Source organism: Peromyscus maniculatus, chromosome 21 (assembly GCF_049852395.1).
Source record: "Peromyscus maniculatus bairdii isolate BWxNUB_F1_BW_parent chromosome 21, HU_Pman_BW_mat_3.1, whole genome shotgun sequence".
In the NCBI taxonomy this organism is placed as follows: domain Eukaryota; kingdom Metazoa; phylum Chordata; class Mammalia; order Rodentia; family Cricetidae; genus Peromyscus; species Peromyscus maniculatus.
The window spans coordinates 20,764,927-20,791,716 of record NC_134872.1 but is presented as its reverse complement, the minus strand read 5'-3'; the positions used below and the strand labels follow the sequence as shown (position 1 = coordinate 20,791,716).

Here is a 26,790-nt window from a genome sequence, read left to right as displayed (position 1 = left end):
CAGGCAGATCTCTGTGAGTTCGAGGCCAGCCTGGGCTACCAAGTGAGTTCCAGGAAAGGCGCAAAGCTACACAGAGAAACCCTGTCTTGAACCGCCCCCCCCCCCCCCCGAAAAAGAAGAAGAAGACCAGTGGTTGAAGGGTTCCTGTCTTTGCAACCTGTTCTAAGTACTCTCTGGGCTTTACAGCAAAAATGATGTACAGCAGATCCAGGCTGGGGTACACTGTGACATCTGTTTATAGTTTTTTTTTTTTTGCTAAGAGTTAACAAGTTCAGAACTGAGGTGTTGGGGAAATTATTCACAGTCCTAGAGGTAGACAGGGAAAGCTGATCAGGCTTTTTTTTTTTTTTTTTTTTTTTTTTTTCGAGACAGGGTTTCTCTGTGTAGTTTTGCACCTTTACTGGAACTCACTTTGTAGACCAGGTTGGCCTTGAACTCACAGAGATCCACCTGCCTCTGCCTCCCGAGTGCTGGGATTAAAGGCCGCGCCGCTGCCGCCGCCGCCGCCACTGCTGCCGCTGCCACCACCCGGCCTGATCAGGCTTTTAATGACCCCCCATTAATGTGAAAAGACACTGAGATGTAGTACTAGAGTGCAGGCAAATGAACACGCTAGTTTCCCTGCAGGCTGAGAGGTGTCGAAGGTCACAGCGATTATGTCCATAATGAACAGGTTATTTGTGAAGCAGAGTTTTGTTCATTGTTAGTGATGCAGTCAATTTGACTTGCCCAAAAGACTTGACCTAGAATAAACAGACCAACATGTTAGTCAGAAATATAGCTTTATTATCATAATTAATTTCATAATCTAAAAACTTTCTTTTTTTCACCCTGGGAACAGAAATATTCCAACTTTCTATACAGTTGACTCGACCTGCAGAATACTGGAATACAGCTTCCAAGCAAGCCACACGTACAGTTAAGAATCTGTTCCTAGTTTGGGGCCTGAGGGAGGGGTGGGGGGAAAGAACAGTTCAACAGATCTTTTCCCCTTACAAAATAAATAATAAAATTCAATTTTTACTTCAGTTAAACCTTGACTATGGTTTCTCAAAAACTTTGGCAATTTATTCAAAAAGTCACTGCCTCAAATTTAAGGTTGATTGATTGCCTCAGATAACACATAAATGGAACTTGGCCATGGTGTGAGTGAATGATCCCTTCTGTGAGCCAGCTCCCATACCTCAATAGCAGATTTCTGTCCCTAGGAAGTCTATTGAATTTAATATCTTTCCTCTGTATGGGGGTCAGAATCCAGTTGAAACTTAAATTTTTTTAAATTTAGTAATTAAATGTCAAAACTATTTGTTTTGTGTAACGTCTACAGAGTAGATACAACATTAGGGTGCTCTCCAAAGATGACCGTGTGTCACTGTTAAAGAGGGCTGTCATTCCTTCTAGGCATGTCAAATAAACACCCAAAATGAATTACTTTAAAGAAAATGGGAAACCAGTCTGGCTATACTGTCCTCACAGCCAAGCTGTTGTTGCGCACACCACAGGACAGGGAGCATGCAGTACCGTCACCGGCCAGTCACATGTCAGTGTGGAGGAAGCTAAAATGCAATCATGATATCAACACCAATAATAAATACCTATGGAGGAGACTGCTGATCCAAATAAACGGCAGCATTACAGTTTTCACAATGGCAGCCTCAACAGTGAGAGCCACAGTTATGTCCTCTCCCCAGTTGGTATCTGCCCATACACCACATGGAAGATCTGCCCCCAGAAGCCGGAGGTCGGCGAAGACTCAAACATCAGCCTTTCCCTGAGGATAGGCTCCAAATATCTGAAAATATCCTTTTCAATCTATTGGCTTCCTAAGCCACTGCTTTATTATCTATTTTTAATGTAATGCTCCTCAGATGCGTGTTGCAATAACAATAATTCTACTAGTGTTAATTAGGTTACAGTTTTAATTTTTAAAGTAAAAGAATTGATTTACAGAAACAAAGCTATATAGTTTTAAAGCCACCCACCACAAACACAGACTTTTTCCATGAATATTTAAAAATAAACTATTAATATGCTCCACATATATATATATTGTGTATATGTTATATATGTATATACCTATGGACATTATCCCTGTTTTACGAAGGATGTCAGCATGTGTACACTCTAGAGACCTGATGGTTTTGTGCAATTCAAGGAAAAAGTTGAAAAAATCCATCTAGAAGAAAATTTAAAGACGGGAGATTCTTCAGAGTTCTTTTATGGGGACAATACCATTTGGGGAGGACGGTGTCAGAGGTCAGATCCCCCATGCATCCTTTTTTTTTCCTGAAATTACAATAGAATGCACCACACAGTGAATAATACCCTAGGTGTATGACTGACAGGTAGGTAAGTGTACACTAGTCATAGAAGTAGCAGGAGGTGACGTGAGCTTCCGGGTGGAAAAGGAAGACAGCTAAGTGAAGGACATGCTTGCTCACAGTTAACAGATAGCAAGCCGGTGGTACTTCCAGGGAAGCAGGTAGTAGCAGAAGGCTGGGCGTCCCTGCAACATGCCCAGGATGTTCCTGGTACACTGAACGTGCCCTCCTCTGGCACATCAAGCACTTGGGTACCACATCAATGATGCTACTGACCCCAAGGGTTTTAGCAGCTATCTAGACAGAAGCCGGTAGACAGCTCTGAGGGTGTGGCGTGCTTAGCCAAGGAAGGCAGGTGGGGTGCGCCCAGATCTGAATGAAGATGCTCGGAAGGACCCCAGATCTGAATCCGACAAACCTAAAAGCCATCTGGCGAAGTGGAAACTGACTGAGGTCTAACTGAACACATCTGGTAAGCCACCCAGGAGATTAAAGTCTTGATTCACGAGAATCCTTAAGGGTAACCAGAGCTTTTATGACAGAGACTTTCAAATGTATCAAAGGGAGTCCAAGCACAAACAAACAAGGACAAAAAAAACTTTTATTTCACTGCTCTCACCAGAACTTGACACTCCCAGCTGGGGGTGGTGGCACACACCTGTAACCCCAGCACTCGGGAGGCAGAGGCAGGAGGATTACTGCAAGTTCACAGCCAGCCTGGTGTATGTATAGTTCCAAGCCAGCCAGTCAGGGCTCCATAGCAGAGCAAGGCCCTGTCTCAAAACACTAGATATGAATAATATATATATATATTTTTTTAAAAAAGTAGAACTTCACAGTCACATTCCTTGCCTCATAATTCAGAGAGCAGTGGACACCAGAGCCTGGCGTCTTGTGTGGCCCAAGGACTAATGACCACTGCATAGAAGCCCAGGTACCAGGATTGCTGGAGACTGGGCCAATTATTTTAGAAGTTACAGCTTCATGTTTACCACAACAATGGGATAAAAGTGCTTCAGGTTTTACTTTCTTATTTCTTATTTTTTTGTAATTTGCCTTGCTTGCACCTAAATTTAGGTTGAAATACAATCTTGATTCATGGAGAACCTCTTTTTAAAACTCTGGTTAATCAGGGTGTCCCTCCCTATGTATTGTGTTCCTGATTCTGCCATGTCTTCCTACAGCAACGTGTCCCAAAGGCCCCTGGAACATCATCCCCCATCCCCCATGCCCATGGTGATGCTTCTGAGCCACCCACACTCTAGATGATATTCACGATTGCTGTAGGCTTCTTCTTAGCCATTTTGGGCCTGAAGTTGCCTTTCCGGCTCAGGCCCAGATGCTCCCCTTTCTTAGCTGGTCTGAAGAACTCTCTCGGAGACTCAGCCTGTTCGTGAACGGCCTTGGCGGGCTGCATCCCGGCTCTTTCATCCTTGGTTTTCTTCAGGTAGCTCCTCCCCTTGAGATGGAAATGGGCCCTCAGCTCTGGGTGGTTACACACAGAATGCGGGTGCCCTCGGCTTCTAGAGGGGTCGAGGAGAGGAACAGAGAGAGAGGGGCTTCTTTATACCTTAAAAGAAAAATAACTAACCACTCCTGTCCACCACCATGGCGACCATGCTCTCACTGACATAAGTCACAGACACTGGTATTTTAATGTCCCATGGTTCCTGTGACTGACTGAGTCTAAACCCCAGAGAGACAGTACTAACTCCACTACTAATGAAGAAATAGGCGTAGAAAACGTCAGTGACCAGCAGAATGCTGTACAAACGCACAGCATGGAACTCACCTCTCTTAACACTTTAAGTGACTACTGGGAGACTCAACAAAACATGTTCTGTATGTATTTTAAAGTATGTGATTTATAGAAATAGGGCATATAGAGTAGTAATATACTATATATATATCACGTATATTATATATATGTGCATATAACATATATATATAGATATATATATAAACATTATACATTAGTAAGAAAAAAATTACAGTAGATAACACCCTGGGAACATCACTCCAATGTTGCTATAGTATCACTCACGGACCAGCTGCTACCTATTTAAAAGTGGAAAGGGCATGCAGGTAAATGTTCACACAAGCCTTTAAAAAAATCCATCTTATCAAACACAATCGGCTTAAAAATCCACTCATGGATATCTTATCAAATGCAATAGGAAAGTATACAGTGTAAACATCCTCCAATGGCCCAAGTATAAAAATAACATACTTACAGACATCTGGGCTTCCTATTCAATGAGATGTCTGTGAGCTGATGGGAAATAAATAAGAGAAAACATTAGTTCACTTGAAGGCTGGGTGCGGTTCATGTATGTGTATGCGGGGGTGGCGGCGGTGGTGGGGGGAGAATGGAGTATTCAGTGAGGAAGTGCACTTAACCCAGCATGTGCTCACAGCAGCTCGAGAAAGACACTGGATGTCTTCCTACGTTAATCTCTACCCTATTCTCTCAAGACAGGGTTTCTCATTGAACCTGGAGCCTACTGTTTTTATCTAGGCTGGTAGCCAGTAAGTCCCAGGGATCCGCCTGTCTCCTGCACTATGCCCTCTGTAGTAATGGGGTTGCATGCACACAGAGCCATGCTCCACTTTTTATGTTGGTCCTGAGGATCTGTATTCAGATCTTCATGGTTTCACAGTAAGCACTTGACCCACTGATTCGTCTCCTCGGTTTCTGGACACAGTTTTAAAACTCTATTGTAGACAAATTGCTAAACGGTCTTATTAAATAAAAAAAAAAAAAACCTGAGCCAGATATTGGGGTTAAAACCTGAAAGATCAGAAGAACAGGAAAAACCACAAGCCAACTTTACCTTACCAACCGTCAGCTTTCAACATGGCAGGGGTAATTCACCACCAGCTCTGGGAGCCATGCTCTCTGCTGACTCTGGGAGGCAGTGGGTCCATGCCTCCATCCAGCAGTGTGTAGCCAAAAACCTCTCTCTCTCTCTCTTTTTTTGGTCTGTACTAGCAAAAGCTAAATCCCCATGCAGTGCGCTGCATGGCTTGGAGACGCCACTGTGTCCAATGCCATGCTGAACTTGCCATACTGTAGCTCAAGTCTGCACGCCACGGTGTCTCTGTACCTTGGCATCTCTGTACCTCAGCCCACATAAGACATGAAGTAGGGAGCTGTTCTTAGCTCAATTTTAGAATTTCTTTTTAAGTTCTCTCAAGTTTTACGTGGCAAGTCGAGCCAACATGTTGGGCAGCCATGCAGTCAGAAGTTTTCCTCTGTCCCGCCCAGTCCCACAGCTGCTCGGACCCAAGTAAGCACACAGAGGCTTATATTACTTATAAACTGTATGGACTAATGGCTCAGGCTTCTTGCTAGCTAGCTCTTTTAAATTAACCCATATCTATAAATCTGTGTTTTGCCACGTGTTCCATGGCTTTACTGGTCTGCTGGCATCTTGCTCCTTGTCTAGGTGGCTGGTTGGCTGGCATCTCCCCCATTCCACCTTTCTCTTCCTGCCTCTCCCCTTGGATTTCCCACCTGACTCTAAGCTGCCTTGCCATAGGCCAAAACAGCTTTATTTATGAGCTAATGGGAGCAACACATATTCACAGCATTACAGAAAGATATCCCACAGCACTCTATCTTCTTTAAGACACCGGATTCTCATGAAGGAGACCTGTAACTAGTTGGTGGCATTACCCAGGGAGCCGTCTATTGCATCTGAGTGAGCATGCAGTGAGCCTCTTCCACACCTGTTCTCAGTTTTCCAAGAAGTTTGTATTAGAATGTCTCAAAAATTTCAAAAATAAATAAATAAATAAGTACATGAAAAAGCTTCCGAATAAATCCAGGTTGGAAAAAAAAACACAAAAAACATGTTTTTACAACCCGGCACAATGTGTCATTATTTCTCAGGATCTGGCTGTATTTGCAGCTGATTTAGTACAGCTGTAGCTAGTCACAAAGTACCAACAGAAAGGAAATGAGCATCAAATGTTATTTCCTAAATATATCATTGCTAAAATGAGAACATATGAAGACCAACCCTACAAACGTCCCCAAGGCCATCTACCATCGAGATGATGTCCGTTCCTAATAGCCCATGCAATAAAATATCTGCCTGTGCTTTGTGGCTGGGCTCAGAGTGCCTTCGTTGGCAGCAGAAATTGATGGTTATCATATTGTGATCCAGATGTCATCGTTCCCCTTATGGGGAAGCCCAGGGTATTGCCAGCCCTAGGCTCCCAACCTCCCTCAAGCAGCTCTCACTAGGATGAAGTCAGGTCACATCTTTGGGCAGATTCAAAAGGGAGAACGCTGAAGAAAATATGGGAGAAAGGCCCCCTTGGAGTTTGGACCAAGGGGTATTATGGCATGCTTAGTATCGGTAGAGGACTTGGTCTCATGTTGCTTCAGGCCAACTGCTCCCCTCACCTTCTCAGTGTGATCCTCTAGCAGTTCATTCCTAATCCCCCTGTGCCCCTCACCCCCTCAGTATGACCCTCCATCAGTGCCCAATGGCCTCTTCAGCTCTACTCCAGAGAGCATCCTAAGCTACCACCTCTGTCCTCCTCGGCTGCTCCCTCCCAGCCACCACCTCTCACCTCCTATCATAAAATCCTCCTAGCATCTCTCATTCTGAAGCTCTTCCATCCTGGAAGCCTTCCCATAGCTTCTCTGTGCACTGGGAATAGATCTAAACTCCTCCTGTGACTCGCAACTCCCTGGCTTTGCCTCCTACCGCTCAGCCATGCCAAGTCTGTTCCTTCCTAGGCACCCGCACCACAGTGTCCTTGCTTAGAACGTCCTGCTTCTGACTTTCCACAGAGTCATTTCACTTAGGCCGCAGAGCTGCATAGAGCTCTCTCTGTCCATCGCCCCAAAGCATCTCTCCACCCCCAACATCTCAGACACTTATCATCTTCCACTGTCTTTGCAGTAGTTACCACCACGCAAGAATGTCATTATTATTGATTCGCTCGCTGTCCCCTCCACACAAGAGAAAAAGGACTTTGTTTGTCTTGCTCCTGGCATTGCATTGGCACCTCATGAGCCCTGTGCCCTCAATAAATACGAGTTAAATGAATTACCGCTAGTCCTCAATTAGCAGCCCAGAGGGAATGATTGCAGTCTTAAAACAAGATTATCCAAGCTGTTTCACAACCCTCTATCTGAGCGGTTCCGAGAATGATTTTTTGGCAGATGGGATATTAGGTCACTTTGTGTCTGATTTGACAGCTTTTTTTTTTAGAGCACAAAGATAAAGTATCTGAGTAAGCATGCTATATTTTTAGAAATCAGCCAGGTGAAAAAGAACATAAATGCTCAAGGGGATTCAGGGAAAGATGCAGAATGCCGCACATCGTTTCGGAAAAAGCACAAAAGGTGAGGGGCAAGAAAGCTCCCCCACCCAGGCCCCTCCTGCCCCGCCCCGCACAGGAAGATGCAATGCTAAGAGTCACTTCTGGAAGAGGCAACCCACCTAGCATGCTAAGGATGGCCCTTCTCTCTGGAGTGCACCTAGGGGAGAGGGAAGAAAAGTGGATCCACAGTGTGCGGCCTGTAATGAGGGGGGGGGCAATTTTCTGAATCACTCTGGAGGAGGAGGGACATGGAGGTGCTAGCAGGAAGAGGTGAGACGTGAGAGAGCCAGGCAGAGGTGAGATGTGAGAGAGCCAGGCAGAGTGTCTGCTTGTTCGGTGTGTCACAGTAAGTAACTATTCTGGGTGACTCCAGAAGCTTGCGTCAGATGGGTGCTCTGTAACACGCTAAGCTGTGCCCAATACGTGGTTCAAAGTTCTCCTTCCTAAAAGGATCCAAGTTATTCTATCTTCATTGCTGTTTCACCTTTGTTACAGGGCCTGCACTTTATACTCCCAGTGGCCTGCTGCTAAGGCCGGGCCATGGTTCTGGTGCTGCCACTAAAGGCAGTTCTAACTAAGTATCTATCGTTCTAGTAAAACAAGATTCAAAGTCTAGGTTGAAAACTTGTGAGCTCAGGGAGCAAGAATAGCCACTGGCTAACTTTGACTCTTTGCTGTCCCCAGAAGCCACACCCTTCCACTCCACCCTAACAAAAAAAAAAAAAAAATGACACTAAGCTCCTCCCTGCGACTTCCTGTCAGCCAGTTGCCAACCCCACCTCTCTGAGCCCTGGTTAATTGTATTTAATTAATGCAAATGCAAAGCACCTTTACATAGTTCACAAAGGCAGCAGAAACAAATGTAACACACCTTCACAGAGTTAAAGTAACGGTCCACAGCGTACACAAATGTAACACGTTTTTTGCCCAGTTAAAATAATATCCCACAGCACTCCATTGAGTGTGGGAGAGCAGACATCCTCTCTTACTCTATGAAAGGCTTGGCTCCTCATTTTCAGGTAGGAGTGGATGCATATGGCTACAATTAGAGCGAGAGAAAGAGAGAGACAGAGACACAGAGAGAGAGAACCCATTGTAGGGTCTGCAGACTGCCCAACTTGACCCAAGGAAAGGCCGAGGAAGATACAAAGAGGAGAAACTACCAACACATGTGCCTAATCCCTTCTGAAATCACTCCTTACTCTGGGTCTTTCCAAGGCCAGACCTCCAATCTACAACCATTAGGCAATTCCTCTCACTACAGCCTGATCATGCTAGTCACACAGTTCTCATATATAAATTGTTCATTACAATCTCAACTGCACTTAATAGCATTTAAATCAGCCAAAGCTTCCGTAGGTTGAGCCAGCTGGCTTAAGGCAGATCATGTCGTTAAACCATAAAAGAGACCAACATGAATACTTAATTTCCTACCACGTGTGAATGAATTTGTTTGTGTACATTGTGTAAATATATATTTATGTGTACATTATGTGAATTTGCACATGTTTACATGTGTAATACATCTGTGTAAGCTTACATATGCTCCATGTGCAATACAGTTTCGCATATGTATATCTGACCAGAAGACGAATATTATTCAACTTTTTATTACAAGATTAAATATATATGAAATAATTAGTGCTATGACTCTCAAAAGACTCAACTTTGGAGCTGGGAAAATAGGCTAAGCAAAGGGCATGAGCACAGAAATATAAAAAGAGGGGGCACTTATGGCTCCCATGCTTCCTTCCTGCCTTCGACTGCTTTCTCTTTTAAGACACCACGGGTAGAGTGCAGGGTTTTTCACACATGGATGTGCTTGGGGTAATTTATCCACCTACACACCCAAAATCTGAACGCTGCATTACAGCTTCAGGACTCTGAACCATCACGGGGGAACTGATAACTTATGAGGCCAAAACGGCTTTGAGAGCACTGGCCCCACTGACTTCATTTTCTAGAAGGGTTACAGGTCCAGGAAGGCAAACGACTGTCTTGGCTCAGTAAGAAGCAAGTGGAGAGTGTTCCAGAAGCCAAGCCTTTTCCCCTCACATCTGTGCGCCATGACCGCAGGCCACAGCCCTTCTGTGAGAGGGAATGATGTGAGAAGGTGGTCAAGAGGGTTCAGGGTGTCCCTCCAGCTGCTGCTAGTCAAGAAAGAACATGCTATAACTAGATAGAACATTCTCGGGATTTTCCTAGAAGAAAAGAGAGGCGTCAGCTTGGGGATTGGTGGTTCTGCCTCAGGGGGATTACACAGAATACACAGGCACCCCCACCTGGGAAAGAAAAGATAGGGCATACCAGCAGGGTTGCTTTGAGTATAGTGCTGAAATCTCACATACACTTCCTTCCTTAGTCTACTACTGGCCTTGGAGGAGAGGGGGGGTATCTGGTTTTATATTTTATTTTTTTTAATTTAATTTAATTTTATTTATCTCTCCATTCCTCTAAGGTTGAACTGTACATCAGGCAGATCTGACCATCCACTCACCCTGCCTGGAGAGTGATCGGACATCCTATTGCCCTTCAGAAGCCAGGAGTCTTGATCAAGCCTCTTAACAACACCCGGATCCCTAAACACCCACGGGCACTTCATTTAGGCTGGTAGCAGGCTGCCTAAGCTTCTGAAAGCCTTGTGTGAAATAGTATACCAAAACCTATCACCTGCCAGGGATTCTTTTTGAATAGGCCACTCAAACTTCTCCCTGTGAGCACTGCTGAAGAGCATTTTCCTCCCTTGTAAGGAAAGCCGAGTGTATATGGCTGGATCTTGCTTTCTTGAAATGATAATCCTCAGAATATTATCCAAGTTTCAAACCTGGATGCCTCTGGTCTACCTGAAAAGGAAGACCGGAACTCGGATATTTCCAACTTGGTTATTTTACAAGCATAAAAAAATACGTCTACCAATTCAGCTTGGAATAGAGGTGTGTACCCCAGACTTAGCTTCCTCCCTGGAGCCCTGGTACCATGGCTAGACAGAGGGACGGCCTGGCCCAGGACTTCAAATGCTACCCAGGAAGCCCCTGTGAATCACACAGCTCCCTTCTCTTCTGTCCTAGCTCTGTCTAGATTCATTCCCGCTGGACTCGGGCTGGAGGCGGGTTGGGCTGGACTCACCACATGCTCAGTAGTGTCGCGGCTGAAGCCCGAAGCCTGCTGGCTTTGATAGTACTCCAACTGCTTTTCCGCCAACTCTACCCGTTGCAGCAGATTCTCAATAAAGTCGTGGAGCCTTGCTTTTCCTTGAACTTCCTTCTCGGCAGCTGCTTCCAGGAAATGGTTGAATGTGACAACTTCTCTGTAAGGACCAGACACAAAGAGACACTGAAAGTCACTCCCTCCCTCATTGCATCCTGACAGACACCTGCAGTGCCTCAGCTGTGACGACGGCCATGACCAAAAGGGATAAGATTCCATGTTGATGGAGGGAGGCAGTCACCACCGGATGTAGAAATAAATGCGTGTGTCAGGAGGTAAGTTAACAACATTGAAACCAGGTCCAAAGGGACAAACTGACTCAGAGGGGGCAGTATTTTAGAAAGCAAAGTCAAGATCAACCCTGTAGGCGGGGACACCTGAAGGAAGTCTCAGGGAAGGAGCCACAGAGACACCTGGGAATTGTAAACCAGATACATGCAGATGGATCTGAGCCAGTGCATGCACCTAGAGGAAGGAGCTGGGAGGCTCATAGGTCACCGTGAAGATCCCAGACTCGGGGAAAAAAATGATATGAGAGACCACTGGACACCACTGAGAACCACATCTTTATTTCCCTGAGGAATGATAGGGGAAGTCTGGAGAGGGAGGAATAAAGGTTAGTGCCGAGGCTTCAGCCCAGTAGGTAGAGTGCCATCCTAGCAAGATGGCACAAACAGAGCCCTAGGTTTGATCCCCGGAACCACATAAAACTGGGCACAGTGGTGCATGTCATTAAGCCCAGCATTTGGGAGCTGGAGGGAGGAAGATTAGAAGTTCAAGGTCATCCTCAGCTACCCAGTGAGGTCGGGGCCAGCCTGGACTACATGATACTCTGCCTCAAAAACAAAACAACAAAAGGCGGGAGGTGGAGGGAGGGGGTTACTGTATTCCATTTACAACTTCTTTAGTAATTATACGCCAAACCATTAAACACTTGATAAAAGTACCAAATGGAACAATTAATCTCAATGTAAGAGAATGAAATGTTCATGATCTGGCTTCCGATTCCACAGCACAGTTACTCTTTCAGAAACTACCTGTTGTTGTTGTTGCGTTCTGGCATAGTATCATCTGCAGTTGTCTGCAAAGATTAAAATACCCCTCAGCCATCTCACAAGGTCCCTGTGATTCCACACTTCTTCCATCGACCTTCACCCCAACAATACATGTGTACCAAACTGAATATAGAACTACTAAAGTCTAGCTGTGCATGGAGAAGTGAGAAATGAAAAGTTTTCGTAGGGTGGGGAAGAGAGCTTGCAGCAGGAGCTTGGTGTCCAGAACCCACAAAGAAAGGAGAATCCCAGCTCCCAAAAGTTGTCCTTTGACCTCCACGCCCCCAGCCACCCTCACCCACACACCCAATAATAATGAATAAAACTTTAAAAGTCAACAGTATTTGTGGAACACTTAAAACAAGGTCCCTCTTTACTCAATTGTTTTGAGGGAAACAGCTATTTTTCCTAAAACCTGTGGTTTGTGCTAACAGCTCATACATTTTAGTGTGGTGGCTGAGGTAGACGTTACACATGGTAGATCCTGAAAAAGCCCAAGACTAGGGTTTACAGCTAAAAAGAAGAACAGGTCGCAATCCCACAGAACAGTGGAGCTAGTCCATGGTTTTAACTCGAGTTCTTGCCCTGCTGACTCAAAACACTGTGAGGCTCTGGAAGGCCAGATGCAAAGATAAGGGCCAACCTTAATGGAATTCAGTCAGGGTATGGGGGGAAAATCCCCTTTAACCACCCCTAAGTCACTTCCTGTCCATTTGCTCACTCATCGCTTATTAAAAAAAAAAAAAAAAAGAAGAGCAAACTACTATTAAATCCAAGATTTTATGGAAAAAATGCCTATTCAAAGTAACATCTGACTCTGAAAGGGGAAAATGTAAGAAACTGACATTGAAGCTCATTTCTATGCAGTGTTTTGCAGCCCTGGGACTGTGATTCAGCCCCAGGACTCGACGGCATTTTGAAATCCACAGAGCTGAAAAAGGCACAGAGGGAAAAAGCCCTTTCTTTCTGTGTGGCCAGAACTTCAGTGAGGAAAAAAAAATGCTTACTCATGCATTCATTTATAGGACGGCCATAAACTCTGCAACCTGGATAACATTATCTTTATTTACTACTGTTATTTATTTATTTATTTATTGGCTTGTTTGTTTATTGTGTTTGTGGGTGGGTGGGGGGACTGACAGAACTGAACATATTAATATATTATGGTATTCACAATTTGCATTGAGCTACACATCATTAAGGAGGGGGCAATGTATGGCCCCCTATCACCTAGCTTGTTATTCAAAACCATGTCTTTTCTTTCCAGCACCCAGGCAGAGTCTTACCTTCTCACACGTTGTTCTCTCAGACAGAATCTCTCCCCAGTCCCCTGTCTTAATGCTTTCCCTGGAGGAACCATTCCCAGACACATCCCCAAGTGTAGTGATGGATGGCTGTGTACTCCCACAGACCCTTGACCCTGTCAGGGCACGCCCCACAGGAGACCAGTTGTATGACTTGCCCATTTCATCATAAAATCATTGAGTAGGGGAAGAATATTAGTTACCTGCCTTGTTATGAGAAAAAAAAAAGTTACAAAAGTACCTTAATAAAGAAAACGCTTATTTTGGCTCACAGACCCAGAGGATGTCGTCCCTTAGTGGGGAACTCACTGTGTCAGGAGCCTGATGGAGCTGGTACACTGGCATCCACAGTTAGGAAGCACAGAGGGACGCATGCTGGTCCTCAGCTCACTTTCTCCTTTTGATTCAGCCCAGGACCCCAGCCTACAGAACACTGCTGCCCACATTTGGATCTTTCCACTCAACTACCTTAATTGAGCTAATCCCTCACAGATGTGCCCAGAGATTTGTTTCCATGGTGATTCTAAATCCCATCAAGTCAACCATCAAGATTAACCATCAGGGCACTGTGTGTGTAGTCCATGGGAGTCCAGGAGATAACAGAGACCTAACACATTCCTAATGGCGTACAAATGTACAAGCACGGCTCTAGCTGAGCATCACAACCAACAGAAAGACCCTACATTTCTTTTGTTCTTTTCCAGAGCAGTCTTGGGGCATAAGCCGATGAATAAACCATAGACACCTCCTACAGGAATAAGGTGGGATCTACAATGGATGCCTGCCGTCTACTCTTAAAAATGACTTCCACACCAGCTGGCTCCCCTTTCCCACAGGAAGACTCAATCAAGTTACTTAAATTTCATTTTACATTACTGATTTATGAACCTCTTCAGGGGTATATGAAACGATAAAAATACCTCCAGCTAAAAATAGTCCAACTATTGATCACATAGCACCTCAGATGGCCTGTAACGTCAACTCTGAGGCAAACTGAGAAGCTGGAGTCAACCCCGCCAAGCACCAGGCATCTAACCACAAGCTTGGAGGCCACAGTAAGGTCCCATACTCCCCAGGGAGCCACCCAGTCTTGAAACTGGTTTCTCTCTGTTTGTGTGTGGCCCTTTGCCTCACCTTTCCCTTTTGGCTTTTTGAAACACAAGTATACTCTTTATTAAGTTTGGTTTTTTTGGGGGGTGGGGGTGGCAGATTGGGGGAGATAACTCAGTGGGTAGCGTGCCTGCTGCAAGCATGATGACCTGAGTTCGGATCCCCAAAACCCACATAAAAGCTGATTTGGTAGCACATCTTCAACTCCAAGGCTGGGCGGAGGAATAGAGACAGATGAATTCCCTAGAGCTCATTGGCCAGTCAGCCTAGCGGGACTGATGAGTTCCAGGTTCCGTGAGAGACCCTGTCTTAAGAGACAAGGTAGAGCACACTAAAGGAACACACTGGTGGATGGGTTCCCTGGCAGCAAGGACTTCACCTTGCTTATACCACTGTAATACCAGAGCCTAGAACAAAACCTGACACTCATCAGGCTCTCTTGGAAATAGCCATCTCCTGCAGGGCTCGAGGCTGGAAACATGGCAAATGACAGAAGAGGGAGAGAAAGTCTGTCTGCTTTAGCTGACAGAGCACAGAATGGAAAGCAGAGACGGCATCAGAGGCCCCTCACCTCCATTCCAGGCCGACAGTGGCAAAGGCCCCACCCTGACAGCGTGAGGACTTCTGGAGAGCCGAGTTGGAAGCTCTGAGCTGGGTTTTCCAGAAACTTAGCATCACGACCGTGCTATGCTACTACCAGGCTCCTGCCTCCAACACCTCCAACGCCAGCTGACTCTCTCTTTATTCACATCAGAAAAATAAATGATGTCACCATAGCAGCCGTCTCAAAATAGCTGAGAATCGAGCTATTCCAAAATGGGCCACGCTTGGGATTATATAAGTCCTGATGCTTTGGATAAAAATCTCACATCGTCAGAAGTCTGGCAAGGACACAGCGAACCTCAGCAGGGAGACGGGGCAACTGGGTTCCACACTCAGCTCTGTTAGGGGATCTGTTCCTAGGCAAGTCACTTCCTGGCTCTCGGCCTTTTTTTTTTTTCTTTAACTGAAAAACAAAACAAAACAAACAAGCAAACAAAACCACACATACAAACAAAAAACGCGTCCCTCTGAAGGAAGCACAGGGCACCTCCCAGTTTCAAAATCACCAACCACAGGGTGCATTTAGGGACTCTCTGGCCCCCTCCCACCGCAGCAAAAGCGCAGCTCCTCTTCTCTCCCTTCCCTTCGCACTCTCTAGGAGGAAGGGTCTACTTTTCAATGCTTAGTAACTTAGAACTGTGGCCTCCGCTCAGGCGCTTAAAGCTAAAGCTACCCTGTGGTCGAGCATGGTGGCACGCACTTGTAATCTCAGCACCAGGAGGATGAAGCTACCAACAAAACCCTGGGTTAAAAAAAAAAAAAAAAAAAAAAGGTCAGGGCAGTGGTAGCGCACGTCTTTAATCCCAGCACTTTGGAGGCAGAGGCAGGCGCATCTCTGAGTTCTGGGTTGGAGGCCAGCCTGGTCTACACAGTGAGTTCCAAGACAGCCAGGGCTACACGGAAACCCTGTCTTAATGATGCCCCCTCCCACGCCCCAAAAAAGGTGGGGGAGGAGGCTGAGGCAATGTGGCACAGTGTTTGTTGCCTTGCAAACGTAAGAGCCTGAATTTGATCCCCAAAACTCACTTTTAAAAAAGAGGGGTATGGTGCCACTTGCTTGTAATGAGGGAGGAGAGAGCAGGAGAATCCCCGAGGCCCACTGGCCAGTCAGCCTACCCTATTTGGCAAGTTCCAGACCAGTAAGGGATACCTTAAAAATCGTACCTGAAGACCAAGAGTAACAGTTGCACACACACACACACACACACACACACACACACACACATTAAAGCCCTGGCCCTGTGTTTGCACAGGATATGATTCTGGGTATGCTTTCTGCTTTCTGCATAAGCACCTCAGGGAACAATATGAATCTTATGCTCTCCAGACATCCCCAGCACCACACTGGGCACATCAAAGACAGCCCAGTGGCATGTCCCAAACTTATTGGCTAAAAATATGTTAACAAATTTGGTGTGACTGTGGTACCAAGTAACCAACGGAGAGATTATCTGACTCCATTGTTCTGGTTAGGGATCCCTTACTGCAAGGTGGCCTGGATTGATTTACCTGATTAGAGACAGAGCTACCCGGCAGCTGAGACTGCTTGTCAATAAGTAAACGCATCTCTCATCATCGGGGCTCTTAAAGTCACACTGACTTGGGGAGGATGATGAGCAAATTCTTTTTTTCAGATTTGCACAGCAGAGCTCATAGGTGCCCTGCCCAGGGGGAGAAAGGCAATGGGTACAAAGGATGACCTACTCAAATCACCTCCTCTGCTAAGGACTGTGTAATCACTGCAAACTGAGTCAAGGCAGCCTGGAGGTGACTCCAGGGCTTTGTCTGTTTTGGTTTGGAGTGTGCTGTGCCATTGAGAGAGCATCTCATTTTGGAGCCCAAGATGACCTGGAACTCATTCTGTCGCTCGGTACTCTAGTTTCCTTTCTGTGGCTATGATAAAATATTTTGATCAAACAGCAACTTAGGAACCGGTTCATACTGTTTATAATTCCAGGTCACAGTCCATCACTGAAGAGACAGAATGCAAGGCAGAATCCTGAAGGCAGACGTGCTTCCTGTTCTACCCAGCATTGCCCCCCCCCCCCAAACGAGGAACTCAATTCACTGTCAAATAAGCATGGCAGGAACTAGAAAGGATGCTGCTGGCAGGCATGAAGGTTTGCACTCAGCTATCCTTACATGGTTCCGGTTCACCTACCTAGAGAATGGCACTGCTCACAGTGGGCTAGGACCTCATACAACAATTAACAACCAAGATAATCACAGAGACACGCCCACAGGCCAGCCTGGTTTAGGCAATCACTCACTTGAGACTCCTTCTCAGATAATTCTAGGGTGTGTCAAGTTGACAGTTAAAGCTAACCATGGCACCCAGTTGGGCCTTGAATTTTAGAGGCAATCCTTCGCCTCAGCCTTCCGAGTGCTATGATTACAGGGATGTAATACCATGTCCAGCTGTCCCTGAAGCTATTCATTTCGGTTTCAATGAAAGGTATTTTTAAAGCTAATTACATTTCCTTTTTTTTTTTTTAAGGCATTTGTTTGTCTTGACCAAATCTGCTCTCTGTATTTTAAAGTTTACCCAGATTTAAGCGAACCTGAAATGGGACAGTAGCAACCTATATTTGCTCAGAAATGAACTTTTAGCCCAGAGAGCTCACAATGGGACATTTATTAGGAAATTATCTAGAAGTTTCCTTGGCTGAAGAGGGGTCTTTCTTATCAGAAATGCCATGTCTCTGGGTGGTATAGTCCTCTGAGAAAATGGTAATATGGGAAGGGACCCAACCAGGCAAACATAATCAAACCAGCTGAGTTGGGATACACTGATGTGGCTGATGAGCAGCTGTCTCTGTGTTCCCATTCAGATGGCTGGGGTGGGGGGTGGTGGGTGGTGTCAGGGCAGGGGCCAGGCTCTGCAGATACTGAGGGACAGAGGGGGCTCTCTTTGTCTTTGTTACACTCAGACCAAGAGACTCAGTGTCCCTAGGAACAAGACCCTTTCAGTTCCAACTCACGTACAGAGAATGTGTTTATTTAAGGCGTGAATACAGAAACTGTAAGATGGCCTCCAAAGGAGGCCGAGAAAAATGGTGACTTTATATTTCAAAGTTTAAGGCAATTTCTCTATATTTTTTATTCCACATGTTTTATTTTTAAACTAAATATTCCTTTTCCCCCTGTCATCCCAAACATGACATGTTAAAAAGCGGTGATGCCCAGGCTGTGGAGCTCAATGGTCATGTGCATGTTTAGCAAACACGAGTCTCTGGCATCAATTCCAGACAATAAAGAAATGCCAGTTTAGAACTCACACAAATGTGAGCAAAGATGTGATAAGAAATTAGCTGGACTAGGACATTTAATTCTAGGAAAAAGGTGCATTCAATTGCGCTTTGGGTATCATGCCATCGTCCACAGGAATGGCAGAACTCTGTCTACTGAACAAAAGACACCAAAGAGGCATGCCACATGAAAGCACAAGCAGCTGTGAGGTCCAGGGGTGTGGCAGTACGTGTCAGGATTCCACTTGGAGGTACATTAGGAGTGTGTGCCTTGGCTGTGTGCACACGAGATAGGCCTGGAAGGAGGCTTATAAAACTTTGCAGTGTTTTTGCCTGAGGGTGAGTTGGGGTGGGCTTGGAGAGGAGATAGAACACATACCCCCCCCACCCACCCTACACACACACATCTGGTGGGATGTTTTGTTTCACAAGCCTCTGTTCAGGTGGCAATTCTGGATGAATAGAAACTGCCACTATCTATCCACCGACAGGGCACATGTATTTACTAATTAACTAATTAATTAAATAATGTTGAGAAAGGGTCTCAAGAAGCCTAGGCTGGCCTTCAATTCCCAACAGAGCTGAGGATGACTTTGAACTCCTGATCCTCCTCCCTTTTTTTTCCCGAGTGCTGGACTATAGGATTACAGGTGTGTACCACCATGGAGTTTTATGAGTGTTGGCAATTGAACCCAAGGCTTTGTGCACGCTAGGCAAACAATCTACCAAATAAGTACATTCCCAGCCATTAATCTTACTCTCTGGAAGAATAACTCACTGGTTGAGCCCACCATCTCAAATGAAAGTGAATGCTTGACAATAACAGACATCTGACCACATAACCACCTTCCATTAGCCATCATTCTGCAGTCTATGCAGTCCCTACCCCTAAACCCGCATCCATTATTATTTGTACTATGAGAAAATTATAAAATATAAAAAAAAGGAACAAATGCATTCATCTGTGGCCCTTTTGATTTACTGCTACTAAATCAAACGAAAGTATCAGGAAGTTAGCCCAGGCTTTACTCTTACAGCATCCCTATCTGCCATCTCGAAGTATTGCAGGGGGTAGGGGTAGGTCTTCTGGGTCACCCCTGTGGATCCAAACATGCACTTCCTTCCAGGGATCACCAGAGGTCAAACACCACAACAAAAATGATGTAGCCATTAGAGATGACTTTCCTAAGAACAAAGAAAGTCCTATGGATGATCAAGCTTGATCGTCAACTGGATGTGATTTAGAATCACCATAAAACACACTTCATGGTATGTCTAGGAAGCTATTTCCAGCGAGTTCTAACTAAGCTGCTATCCTGGTTTCCTTCCTGCTGCTGTGATTTAAAAAAGAAAAGTGTAACTTAAGGGAGAAAGGATTTATGCAAACCACAATCCCAGCTCATAGTCCATCATAACAAGAAAGTCGGTGTGGTAGGAACTTGAAGCAGCTAGTCATATTCACAGTCAAGAGCAGAGAGAAAATGAAAACATGCATGCCTACTTGTGCTCAGCCCCCGCTCTGCACTTAATACATACAGTCTGGGTGCAATGCCCCGCTTAGGGAATAGAGCCACCCACGGTGGGCAAGATTCTCCCACGTCAATTAATATAACTAAGACAATCCCCTACAGACATGCCCACCAGTCAACCTCATTGAGACTCTGTTTCCAGATGACTTTAAATTGTGGCCAGTTGACAATTAAAATTAATCACAATCAGGAAGAACCCAGCTAATTAACTAGAGTGACATAATCTCACGGGCTGAGTCCAGGACTGAATAAAAAGTAGAAAACAAACTGAACATCCGGGCTTGTCTCTCTCTGCTTCCTGACTACATATGCGATGTAACCAGATCCCTCATATTCTTTCTACCATGACTTCCCTGCCATGATGCCCTCGAACTGTGAGCCATGCTAAACCCCCCTCCCTTCCTTAAATCACTTTCATTGGGCACTTGGTCACAGCAGCGTGTGAAGTGACTAATACAATAGCTGATTAAAGTCATCCTAACTACATAATTTTAAAAATGTCTGGTGTGATGAAACAGTACCTGGGCATCTCTTCAATGGGAGCCTAAATATTTAACATTAGCAAACGAAGCTCTCTTGACTATAGTTTCTCTGGACATTGTAGTTACTATAATTTAAGAAAGAAAAGGATCAGGGGCAAACAAGCCAAAAGTACTTGTACTTGGAACATATTTCATATTAGAAGGAGACATCATCTCACGTTCTTGACTATATAATCTACACACACTGGCGGACCCTCGCCCACGGTGGGCAGGCTTATAGACAGGCTGTGTTACCATTCTGTCTAACGCCAGCCATGGAAGAGTTTCCAAGGTAACTAGGAGTTAGCTATTAACTAGATCAATGATGCCAGGTCGGCCACCATATCCAAGAAAGGTGAATAATATAGCAAAGATTCCCGTCTCCTGGCACTAGTGAACCAAGGAGGAATCTAGCCAAGACATGCGCACATAACACACAACCATGAACATCTGCTTGTAACTTGGGGTGGGGGGAGTCCCCCAAGTAGGGGTCAGCATCCCACTTACTCCTCCTTCCTCAGGAGTTCCTCCTCGGATTCCGTCAGTCGCTGCTTCAGCACAGCGATCATTTCCACGGCCACATCCACCTGCCTGTTCAGGGCCCGTTCTCGCCTCTGAACTTCCTGCTTCTTCTGAGTCAGCTGCACAAACGCTGCCCGGACTTCCAACAGTTCGGCGGTTTTCTGGGCCAGCTCTTTGGTGAGTTTATCGATTCTCTTCTCGATGGTCCTGTCCACCGCCTCTACCATGCGATTGAACTTCTCTCGGACGTGGGCCTCGAAAGCAGCTTTGGTGTCTGGGGTGGGGAGTCCAGGGCTCGATCGGGGGCCTTCCAGGGAGTCAGCCCGAATGTCCACGGCCGTGTAGGTCTGCACATAGGACACGGGCCTCTCTGCCACCATCTCAAAGGGCTTCGGGTCCTTGGCGTGTCCGTGGGAGATGCTGTACAAGTTAACATAGCTCGGCTTCTGCTTGGTCACCTTTGCGTGACCCCGGAGCAGTTTCCCCTGCTTCGGGAGTTCTGAGGAGGACCTGACTAGCTCCGTGTCTTTGAGCGACGGCAGGAGGCTGCATTTTGTCAGGAGGGTCCTCTCCTCGTAGCTGTGACTGAATTCCAGGTGGGCCCTCAAGGACGACAAGCTTCTAAATCGGGTGTGGTCTCCACACCTCGGGCAGCGGAATGGCAGGCACACAGCGACATTCTCCAGCGAGTCCTGCCAACGGTACCGGCTTTCCTCAAAAGTCGTCTGTTGCATCCCTCTGAAAGTCCTGGGAGGGGGAGAAGACACCAGTTGGCATGTCTGTCAGAAGCTACTGAAATGACACCACTGACCAGGATGGCTGCCCCTCTCCAGGGAGGCGGTGACTCTTTGTTTTTAATTGGCTTTTTAGTGCCAGCTAAGGAACTGGTTTCATTGTGGCTCTTCCATGCTTACTTTGTTCTTACTGGTCCTCCCCCACCTCCCAGTGCCTTCCTCTATCTGCCTGCCCTTCCAGATGATTCCCTTTCCTCCCGTCCCATTATCTCACCTCTACTTTCAAGTTACATGCTTTTGATTAGCCTTCCCTCTCGTTCCTTGAGATGTCCTTTTATCCTTATTTCATGACTTACACCCACCCAAACACACACACACACACACACACACACACACACACACACACACAAAATTCTAAGACCCTTGCTTGAGAGAAAACGTAATACTCGTCTTCTGAGTCTCGCTTATTTCATTTAGCAAAATGCCCCGTCCCTCTCATTTTCCTGTGAATGTCATTACTTTTAATTTTCTTAACAGCTGAATAAAATTCCATTTTGTATTTGTACCGCATTTTCTTTACCCATGCTTATGTTGGTGGGCACCTGAGCTGGTTCCAATGCTTAGCGATTGTGAACAGTGCAGCAATAGATATGGGTGAGCAAGTGTCTCTGTAGTAGGATATAGAGTCCTTTGGGGATATGCCCAGGAGTGGTATAGCTGGGCCATATGATACTTCTATTTTTACTTTCCTGAGAAATCTCCATGCCAATTTCCATAGTGACTACACCAGTTCAGGTTTCTTGGGTTTTAAGCAACTATTGCATATAGTATTTAGAGTTGATTTTTATGTTGAAATTAAAACCTAAACCCTGACGCTAAATGCAGCCACATCTGCCCTCCTCTATGCTGTACAGTATCGTTTCAGGTGGGATGCAGATGTCAAGGCATACAGGGGCAGAAACATGTCTAATCCAACTCCAACCTAGCTGAGTGAAGGTGGCTAACACACTTATGCAGATGAAAAGGAAAAACAGAGCAAGGAGATGAAATAATAAGCCCCAGGGAGGGAGGACAGGGGTCCAGAAACAGAACTCAAGTATTTTGCCCTCCTGAATTTGGCATACTACATGGAAATGCATCCCATGTGAATAGGTCTTAAGAGAGCCAGCTTGGCAGTCTTTTCTCAAGTTTGGGGTCGATGGATCTAGCAAAGCACAGTGGCTTTAAGCACACCATGAGCTTAAAAAAATTCAACCTCACATTTTGCTTGGTATTTTTTATTTTTTATTTTAAATAGCATCCCCCCACCCCCACCCCGTGTGTGTACGTCAGAAGACAACTTGTGTGCATGAGTCCTTTTCATCGGCCATGTGTGTACTGGAGATTGAACTCAGGTGATCAGGCTTGGTGACACATGCCTTTACCTGCTGAGCCATCTTGTCTGCCCGTAACTTTAATATTTGTAATTACTGGTGTGGTGACATAAATCAACACAATAATAACAACAACGATCCAACACCGCTGAAATGTGAAAACCCAAAACGTCAGATTATCATTTGATATAGACAGAGCCATGGACGATAATAGAATGTTCTAGGTGGAGCTGCCTTGCCTAGGATGCTGTTTTCAGCACGACAACTTCTAGAGTGTTGGAACCAGGTGGGCATCAGCCAGCATAACTCCTCCAAAAACAGGAAGTACTTGCTGTCTTTGCAAATTCTTCACCTTTGCCCTAGCAACAGATGACTATACAACCCAATGTTGCAAGGGGCCCGGTACTCACTTCCTCCAAGAACGGTAATGAGCACCGGGTCCCAGAGAGAAGGAGCTCGGATAGCATCTTAGGGTGAAGAGTCTGTGTTACACCCTCAACTGCACCTAGAAGCTGAGATGGAAATGGTGCCCTGTTTGGCCAGGCAGGCACATTTTCCAGGTTACTAAGTCTCTGGACCCGAGCAAAGGGGAACCTTCCGGTGCTGAGCTGGGATGTTTAACAGGATGCAAACCCTGGCCCAGCCCAGGGCTGAAGAGGCTGGCGAAGGGTGCAGGGATGGATACGAAGAGAGGATTCCAGAGCGGCAATGGGAAGGGAGGCATGTTTGCATGGGGAAGATAGGATAACCACGCACTCCCCAGCACCAGGCTTCCACCCGCGCAGCGGAAACCCGGGGCACAGGTTAGCAAAAAGGGCTGCGATTTCCTGTGCAGAGCTGGGCAAGCTGGGTAGCCCCTGCCTGGGGTCCCCCGCTTTCCTAGCCCTCCGCTCTGGTTGGTGATTGCGTGGATTCGTGCTCACGCGAGTTCGTGCAGGTGGCTGCGGGGAAGCCGGCCATTCCGACTCCCCGTGACGCTGCGCAGCCGGGACCAGCACCCCGTGTGTCCGTGGGGCAGGGGGCGCGGGCGCACGGCTCCAGCCGAGCCCACTTACCCGACTTGTTGCTGCCGCTGCAGCCGCCGGTGCTGATGCTGCGGGAGCCGCTCGAGCGGTTTTCAGCAGAGCCGTAAATCAGGCTGAGCCGGGTCGGCTCCCACGCGGGACGAGCGGCGACCGGGGCGGAGCGTGGCGCGGGCGGGACACGGGGGCGGCGCCCGGGGACGCGAGGCTGGAGCTCCCGGCCCCGGGCGGCCACCCCTGGGTCCACCCCATATGGCCTCCTCTATGGGAGATCCTGGGCCTTTCCCTCAATCCAGCTCAGGATTCCGCTGACATCACGGGGAGGGATCCAGGATGGTCCCCTGGTAGGAGGCGGGGACGCACGCCAGCCTTGCTCAGCTGAGACGCGTCAGGCCCAGGAAAGTGCTTCCCAGTTACAGGGGCCAGGAAAAGTGGGTGTGAAGATGGAGCCTTGTTGGCCAGCCCCCACAAAGAGCTGCCAGCAGGAAGGCCCTGGTATTTATACTAAAACTTCATGCAGGCAACCTGGCAAGGAGGGACCACATGACTACCCTGCTCCAGCCCTGGAAGGGAGTGTCCTGGGGCTAAGTTAAACAGAACTGAAGCTGGTAAATGTGCAGAAGTTAACAAACGCTTAAATTCAGCACCCCTGAGGTCTCCGTTCTGCGGGGATGCCCCAACACCAGTCTCTGGGTGGAAGGAAGGTTTAAACCTCCTGAGAGGTGTCATTTCTTAATTGAAACATCAGCTTGTTGATGTGTGTGTGTGTGTGTGTGTGTGTGTGTGTGTGTGTGTGTGTGTGTGTGTGTGTGTGTGTGTGTGTTTGGAGGGCTTTGAGGGGCTGGAGAGATGGCTCAGCAGTTCAAAGCACATACTGGTCTCGTAGACATCCTACACTGATGAGATCAGCTACTGCTGTCAATATTATTTCATGGATATTTACTAATAATTTGACAAGAATTCAGAAAAACAGGCCTGTAAAATTCAGAAAAACAGGTCCAGAGAGTCACTCCCACGAAATGGGTGTTGGCTGCTGCGCTGGGCCCAGCTCTCTTGGAAAATGTTATTCTTCGCTGAGGTTGCCATTTTAGATCACTCTCTGAAGTATATTTATTCCAACGGTTAATTAAGAGAGGGAGAGGGGAGAGAAAGGAGGGGACAGGGACAGGGAGGACAGGGAGAGGGACAGGGGGGAGGGAGATCTAACCTGAGGGTGCACACAAGGGGACAGGGAGGACAGGGAGAGGGACAGGGACAGGGGGGAGGGAGATCTAGCCTGAGGGTGCATACAAGCGAGAGCACAGGGTGTATGGGTCATTTTAAGCAAGCAGGAAGCTCACCTGGGCTGCCTTTGGGGATAGTGTGATCTGGGGATAGAGGCGAGACCAAGGTCTAGGTCTCAGCCCCCTCGCATCATTGAGGCAACTTGTTCCCTTTCTTGGTCCCAAAGTTTCTCCACTTCAAGTGAAAGCCTGGAGATTTTTCTAGAATCTTTTCTCCAATAATGGCATAAATATTATAAAATTCTTCATTAATCTATAATTTATGTATAACAATACAATTTCCATATTAAAGCACACAATGGTAGAATGATTTGATATAGTTTTAAATAGAAGCAAAGGGGGAACTCTTTTCAGTTTAAAAAAAAAAATCCAAGAACAATTTTATTTAAAATCACCTCTAAGTAGGTCAATGTGACAGATGTCAGTGACAGATCACTGCTACTTCATGTTGTGCTAAGGGTCAGTGATGCTAAAATAAAGCCGACTTCCACAACCTCTGCCTCAAGAGAACAATGCATGCTGGATCTTTCAGAATGCATATATAGTTCTTTCTACTTCAATACACAGAAAGTTGAATTCACAAATCCACAATGGAGAAAAAAAAAACCTATGACACAGTTGAAACTTCAAAAACAAAACCATTTTATATCATCTTTTATGACTTATGTCCTTCTGTCTGAGTTCCATTCTTCCTAATTGCCCAGTATTTCCCTCTCTTGGTCCCCTTCCTGAAAATTAGATTATACCCTCCACTTATATTTGTCATCCTGTGTACATGTATACATTATGGGCTAGGGCTTGCTTATGAGGAAGAACATCTGGTTTATTTCTGAGTCTGGGTCACTTTGCGTAATATTCTTTCCAGGTCCATCCATTTTCCCGCAAATGTCATGATTTCGTTTTCTTTACAGCTGAGCAATATCCCATACCTTCTCTGTATGCCTCACCAGTTAACAGACAGCCAGGCTGGTTCCATTCCATTGCTATCGTGAATAGAGCAGCAATAAACATAGATGTGCAAGTGTCTCTCTGATGGGATGCAGAGGTCTTTGGCACATGCCTAGGAGTCGTACAGCTGGGTCACATGGTAGCCTGTTTGGCTGTAATGGTCTATACTTTAATCAGCAGTGAATCAAGATTCCTCTTTCTCCACATCCTCTCCAACATCTGTTGGGTGTCTGGATGGCAGCCATTCTGAATGGGGTTGGGGTGGTATCCCAAGGCAGTTTTAGTTTGTATTTTCCTGAAGGCTAGAGATGTTGAACACTTCTTGAAATACTTAAAAATTAATACAAAGAGGTTGTGCGGCAGGGTTGAATCCAGCATTATGGGAGATTTGGCTTTAGTTCACAGGCAGAAAGGACCTTATAGTTTAACCCAGTGGTTTCTGAAGTGTCACTAGGGGCACAGTGCTTTGTCCCCATCAGCGGGAGCAGCTGACCCTTGTTAGAAATATGTGTTATTGGTTATGTGTCATACACATAGAAATCTGTGTTGTTAGTGATGTAGTATATGCAGTGATTTGAAACCCTGAGTATGGATCCCCAGCAATCTGCGGTTTGACAAGCCTTCCTGGTAATTCTGGTGATAAGTCATTTCCCACACAGCATGGCTT

General features: G+C 46.2%; 1 protein-coding gene across 1 annotated transcript; it reads right to left on the bottom strand.

Moving 5' to 3' along the window:
• Nucleotides 1–260: 260 nt before the first annotated feature.
• Znf365 (zinc finger protein 365) lies at nucleotides 261–24,238 on the bottom strand. Its single transcript, XM_006972751.4, has 5 exons — nucleotides 23,926–24,238; nucleotides 20,749–21,510; nucleotides 10,791–10,971; nucleotides 4,556–4,593; nucleotides 261–3,844 (listed from the first exon to the last, which is right to left on the bottom strand). The coding sequence occupies exons 2-5, from the start codon at nucleotides 21,495–21,497 to the stop codon at nucleotides 3,583–3,585; spliced, it is 1,230 nt and encodes a 409-aa protein (XP_006972813.1). The 5' UTR covers nucleotides 21,498–21,510; nucleotides 23,926–24,238; the 3' UTR covers nucleotides 261–3,582.
• Nucleotides 24,239–26,790: the final 2,552 nt, after the last annotated feature.

What these genes read in the sequence shown, in the direction of transcription:
- Znf365 (XM_006972751.4), bottom strand. Translation starts at nt 21,497, where the DNA reads ATGCAACAGACGACTTTTGAGGAAAGCCGGTACCGTTGGCAGGACTCG. An exon ending in GAACTCCTGAGGAAGGAGGA is followed by an intron (nt 10,972 to 20,748) that starts GTAAGTGGGATG and finishes TGGTCCTTACAG; the next exon opens with AGAAGTTGTCACATTCAACC. An exon ending in GCGACACTACTGAGCATGTG is followed by an intron (nt 4,594 to 10,790) that starts GTGAGTCCAGCC and finishes ATTTCCCATCAG; the next exon opens with CTCACAGACATCTCATTGAA.